A 6,703-nucleotide genomic window follows, 5' to 3' on the forward strand; every position below is an offset into this window, starting at 1 on the left:
AATATTTCGATATTTTTGTTTTAATATTAGTATATATATTTAATTATTTAACATTTGAAATTTAAATATATATAATATCTATAATTATTAATATTATATATATTTATATATATTATATTAATTATTAATATNTACTTATTAAAAAATAATTACTAATTAATAATTAATAAATAATTTCTAAATAAATTTTAATCGAATATTTCGATATTTCTAGTAATCGATAGTAATAAATCATTGATAATAATTTTTTAGAATTTATATCTAGTTTTGGTATTTTCACAAATATGTTTACTTCTCATGCATAATATATGAACTAATTATTGCAGAGTTATTTAATTACTGTAGAGAATTGATTATTAAAAAAAAATTCCATATATTTTTAGTATAAAATATAATTGCATATTCATATAAAATATTTCATATAAAATATTCATATAAAATATTTAAGATGAAAAGAATAGAAATTTTATAATGTATAAAATAAATTTTCTTACCTCGCCATTTAGAAAACAGTAAAGAGTTGCAATGAAAAGTCCTTGAAAAGATTGAAGAAAATGCGTGGAATATGACCATAACGCGAACTTTCTTACGTTATGCAAAGGTGCCTCGATCATAAAGAGCACGTTAGTAATACCCAATAGTGGTAAAAGCACTACGGCTGCTCTTACAGCTTTTCTAGAAAAATAAAAATAATAAAAAATAATTTTTTTTAATTTTTGTTAAAAGATATAAAAAAGATATACTATATAATTTTATTAAATGCAGAATTATTTTCTTTTATTATAGTTTTTTGTCTATTATTTGAAAAAGCTAAAATCCATTTATTTTTTTCAGTATTTATTAATTTTATATGTATATTTTTTGGCTAAAAACTTTCAATTTGCAAATACTATTAATAGTAAATGTTTGAACAAATTCAAATAGTGATATAAATTACTTACAGGACTTGCTCGATTTCACTAGTATGACTTTGTCGAAGTTTTACTACGAGCACTCTGACAATGTTCAACAAGAACAGAAAATTGAGCTGAAGAATTAAAATTAGTATAATGATTTTTATTTTTAAAGAATTTTTTAAATTAATATCACTTACCAATATTACTGCAAATCTGGGTCCCTCTAGGATCCAAAAATAGGAAGACAAATTATATCCAGACCAACATCTGGAAAATCTAATAAAATATACATAAATTATTAATCAATCAATTGATAACAATTAAAATCAAAATATTAAATAATATGACAATAAAATAATATGATATAAAAATTATATAAAAGAAAATATTTAAACAATAAATTAAAATTGTTAAATATTTTCATTTCACTATTTAAATCAAATATTTTTTGCAATTGTCAAATCTACCAGAATGAATGACTGAATAAAAATTTCAAATAAACTTTATTTTAGGAATGAATTTTAGCTTCATTACTTAAAATTTAAATCCATTCAACAATTTCCGTATCTATAATCATAGTTTTCTAATTTTTACTTACTTTGATTTTGGATGATAATAAAACGCGGTAATAGTCGCCCAAATTAGCGTCATCATGACAGGACAACCCCATCCAATGAATCTGTACATCCTATAGTAAGAGTTTTCTTGAAACACTGTTACTGAAATAATAATTGAAAAAGAATTTAGTTTTTACTGACAATGTTCTGATTTAGTTAATTAATTAAAACTTAGAAATAAGTATTTATATGATAGTTTTTTCGAAAATTTTTTATTTTAATTTTTTGAATTTTTAATTTTATAATAATCATTAATTATATAAATTATAAATATAATTATTAATTATATAAAATATATTGAATTAATGTTATATCATAAATAAAAATTGTAAATGTTATAATATTATTTTCATTGAATCAATTTTAACACAAAGACAATAGCATTAGTAGAACATTTTATTTCAAGTAAAAGAAATTTTTTCTAATATAAGCTCAAGAGAAACCAAACCTTTAATTAGTAACATTGAAATATCTTAAAATTATGAAAATAGGAAAGGTTTACTCTTCAATATCTTGAATGTTCTTATTGGTAATTCCAAAGAAAATTTGAAGAATATTTTGTTTATTAATCTACCAGTGACCATGTTGTGAAGGAACAGCCCCTCTATAAACATCCACATGAACATTGCAGTTTTGGCATATTCCAAAAGTGCGTAACTGGCTTCACAAAGTACAGGCTGTAAGAGAAAAAAAATTTATAAAGTAAATAAATTTCTTTAAAAGACAAATCATCATATCGAAAATTATTTAATCTCAAATTTATATCTCAAAATCAATATTTATTTTATTATTCAAAGAAATGACTTTGCAATTCTTCGAAAATAAAAGCGGTTGAATTCAAATTTTATTTATAAATAATTATTAATTAATTATTCAATAACTAAATATTAATCTCTTTAAATAATTTTATACAATTATACAATTTTTATACAATTATTTCTTCTTGATCTGTATCACGATTTTCGATATACATTGTATAATTGATAATAATTACCGACATAATAAAATTTAACAAAATAATAAATAAATAAATAAAATAAATAATAAAATTAACAATTCCAATTTTCAAAGAAGTAAGAAGAAAATTTAGATTTTAGAAATTAAGAAAGACACTCACGGTGTTTCCTATGCCTCGTTGAATGCCATAAGTTTTCTTCCTCAAGATTTCAATATCTATGTAGATCGTTAATCTAATCAAAACCTGAACGACCATGGCGACGAATAAGTTCTTATGTATTCTAGTTCTGGTGTTTCTCAGGGACCTGTTTCACGTAAATATCAATAGAACTTCATCTCACATAATTTATTTACATTATAATAGCACGCTCGTTTAATGAAGAAAATATTGAATCTTTACATCTCATTTATAAAATAAATAAATTTTCTATATTTTGGAAACAATATGACGCAATTAGAATTGTCATTACATTATATAAAAATAAACTTTTTTGTGGCGCAAATATATTTGATATGTTTTTATAAAAAATAAATGATTGTTGTATATTAAAAAAAGTATATTATTTTATAATAAATCTATTTACAATTAAATTAGAAATTAAATAGAAATTAAATTAAATTAGAAATTAAATAGATACTATTAGTTATATTTGAAATAAAATATATATTTTAAATATTTTAAATAGTTTTTATCTTTACGTGATCTTTAATACATTTTTTTAATTATTACAGAAAATAAATAGGATAAAATATAAATTTATTTTATTTACAATGAAATGTATTTCATTTATTATAAATTATTTATTGAATTAAATATTAAATATTTTCATTTTATTATAGATTTATATAGTGAATATATAAATTTCCAAAATTATTTTTTAAGTATAAAAATATAAAATGAATAAATAATTTACCTAAAACGACAGAATATGGCAAGTGAAGCAAATAGTGCTACTAAAGAAATGCTTAAACCCACGAACTCTAAGGTACGAGTTTTCTCAGCAATGTCCAGCTTCATCTGAAAGACAAAAGAAGAAATTTGTCAATATTTTTATATTAAGGAAATACAAATTATCTTCATATTTCGTGAAATGAAAAATATCTTGAAAATAATCTATCAAACTGGAATTATTTTTCACAAATTTTTTTTCATTCGCTTTCGATTTATTTCAATATTTAATTTCTACCGATTTTTTTTTTATTAATATTTCCAATATCCATTTCAATTTCATCTCACTAAAAATTCATTAAATATAAGCATTATATAATTTATGATTAATACAAAAATTATATTCTTATTGTTATATTCAAATAAAAATTGCATTGAAAATAAAAAAATTATTAATTTTATTTTCTATAAATTACATTTTTTTTATTCCTTTTGTATTTTTTTTTAATTTATTTTATTCAATAAATGCATATCTATTTTTATCAAAAATGATATCAATTACATTGTGAAAATTAATTCAACAATATTTCTTCATTCTCATTTATTAATTTCACTTCCATAATCTCAACTTTTACATATACTCACATTACCCTCAATGGCATTAGTGTAAACTTTTCCATGTAATCGAAGCATTTCCGGTGTCATACAAGTCGTGTAGTTTGCCCATCCATGAGGAGAATCGTTGTTTGTTCCGTTCTGACCCTCCCAACGCCCATTATATCCACATTTCTTCTCCACAGATTCTAAACAAACATTATATCAAATTATTTCTCATTTGTATCTCATCTTCTCAGTGTTATTAGGAAAACAATGCTTAAGACTACTTGACTACTAATTTGACTAATTAATTTGATCAGCTATTTACAAAGAACATTTCAACTTATTTTTGAAATATTTTCTATATAATTATTATTAATTATATATTAAATATTACCGTCTTTTAATCCCATCAACCTCAACATAAAACTAAGCTTTGGGTTAAAACAAAACTTTCAACCACGGAAATGTTGAAAGCATCGTTATCGAGAAAGATTTATTGTCAGTTTCGGAAGTTCTAAAAAGCTTTATCAGAATACTAAAGTATTTGATGCAAAATAAATAATTAACGAAAGCAAAAAACATAACTCTGATGAAAAATATTTGTTTTTTAGCAGTTTTTTCTTTTTATCATAAAGATAATAAATATTCATCAATACAATATTATTTTGTATCATAATATTATATATTATAATATAATATATACAATATTATATAATATTTTATATCATAAAATTATATTTCAATTTGAATTCAGAAAACATTCACAAAAAAAAAGATGAAAACTTTATGTAACAATATTTATATTATACATATATTTTTTTATATATAATAGTATGCAAAAAGCATATAAAAATATTAATATACCAAAGTTTTAATAACATCTGCATGATTATTGTTACAATTTTTTTTAATATAACATTAAAGATCCTTTATGTACATATACATATATTATCCATTTATTTTTTGTAATATCTGATAACTTCTTTAGTTTATTAAAATTTTCTTTTCTAATCTCAAAATACAGAATCTATAAACGTATAAATATTGATAAAATTAAATTTTAATTAAATTTATAAAATTAATTTCTTAAACGTCTCTGTTAATACGTAATATGTAGAAAAGAATGCGAAAAAAAAGTTGCAGTGGAAATGGCTTTGTTTATGCAGTTAGCGTTGATGTGTCGTGGTATTATCGAGTGCAATCAAAATGTACAGAAATAGGTCGAGTGCCCGAGATTTCCAGATTTTCATTCTATCTCTCTGTATTATTGTCATTGTCGAAACGGAAGTTGTATGTCACAAATGCTGAGAGGCAAGTTCAAGTAAAGTGTCACGTGTGTGTGAAACCTGGCTGTGAAATCAATGTGTCCGCCTGTGAAATATTCTCCTGTTAAAGTTAAAGCTGACTGGTGATAAACAACTATATATTTAATCAAGTTTCGAATAGGATTGAAAGTGGATTTAGCGAAATTTTCTTCGAATAAATCATAATTATCATTTCAAATGCAGTTAGAAATTACTTAGAAATTGTTTATTTACATTAGAGAAAAATATTTTTCATTTTCATTATATTGTATTTTTTTTTCTACTTTGAAATAACAGTTTATCGCATGCATAAACAAATTACAAATTGTTTATTTGTAGATACATTTGTTTATTTACTTACTTGAATAAATAAAACAGTACACTACTGACTATATTAGAGAATATAGATTGAATTTAATTATTTATAAAATTTGATATATAGAATGTGATGTGTATGATTGAAACAATCACATCACAATAAACAATAAAATTATAGATCAATGTTAAATAGTTTAGATTAGTTTAAATTAGTATTTCACATATAAGATTACGAAATATTCCAAATTGAATTGAAATAGATTGAGATTAGATATCGTTTGATTAGATTTTGAGTAAAATTTAAGATATTATTCGGTTAAAGTAAGTACACTGATATTATTCTAAGATATTATTCTAAATTAATAACTATAGTAACTTCGACTAAGTTTGAATTTGGTTAGAAATTGTTTCTGAAACCTTTCTCGATGTTAAACAATATCGTTTGCTATCATGAAATATCCGCGTGTGAAGTATTCTTTAGTTAATGTAGATGGAAATTAAATAATTATACAATTCAAACAGAGTTTCATTAGATTTGAGCTGAAAATTAATGTATTAATCCATTATATTTTAGAAATCGATATGTATATATATATGTATCTTGTAAGAAATTTTCTTACATCAATATACCACTAGATTAATTATTTATATTTAGAATGTAGAATCATAATTTTATAATTTGACGAAGAAAAAAAACGTGTTATCTCGAAACTTTTAAAAAGAAATACATTTTCAATTTATTAAAATTCTTCATTAAAGTTGATCAAATATTTGTTGTAAGAATTTCTTTCTTAGTTCAAGAGAATTAAGTTCTACAAGAATAAGTAAATCTCTAAGAGAAAGAAGGAGAGGAATACTTATTGGATAAATCAAACGATAATTCGACATTGAACTGTATTAAATCTATCGGCTAGGATACTTTCAAATCCCTTGTTGGATTTTATTGTGACAACACAAGAAATTTGCATCCAGGTCGTAGCGCAGTTAACACGAAAGCGAGATTGAATCGAATACACTGTTGAGAATAGAGAAACGTCGACAATGGTCACATCTGGTGCGACGTTAATCTCCGCCACATAAATTTCTTCTGCTTTTTTCCTTTTTCTTTTTTTTTTTTTTTTT

General features: G+C 22.3%; 1 protein-coding gene across 1 annotated transcript in view; it reads right to left on the bottom strand.

Annotated features, from left to right (window-relative positions):
• Nucleotides 1-467: 467 nt before the first annotated feature.
• LOC102674236 (PDF receptor) overlaps nt 468-6,703 on the bottom strand; it is a gene marked incomplete at its 3' end in the record, with an annotated part of 30,862 nt that continues 24,626 nt past the window's right edge. The window contains exons 5-12 of the mRNA XM_006607278.2: nt 4,005-4,162; nt 3,385-3,488; nt 2,631-2,775; nt 2,088-2,190; nt 1,495-1,615; nt 1,094-1,172; nt 942-1,027; nt 468-675 (exon numbers count right to left, since the gene is read on the bottom strand). Of these exons, the coding sequence (XP_006607341.2) occupies nt 468-675; nt 942-1,027; nt 1,094-1,172; nt 1,495-1,615; nt 2,088-2,190; nt 2,631-2,775; nt 3,385-3,488; nt 4,005-4,162 (1,004 nt within the window). The remainder of the gene's footprint in view (nt 676-941; nt 1,028-1,093; nt 1,173-1,494; nt 1,616-2,087; nt 2,191-2,630; nt 2,776-3,384; nt 3,489-4,004; nt 4,163-6,703) is intronic.

The sequence above is a fragment of the Apis dorsata genome, unplaced genomic scaffold, assembly GCF_000469605.1.
Source record: "Apis dorsata unplaced genomic scaffold, Apis dorsata 1.3 scaffold_4, whole genome shotgun sequence".
NCBI lineage: Eukaryota > Metazoa > Arthropoda > Insecta > Hymenoptera > Apidae > Apis > Apis dorsata.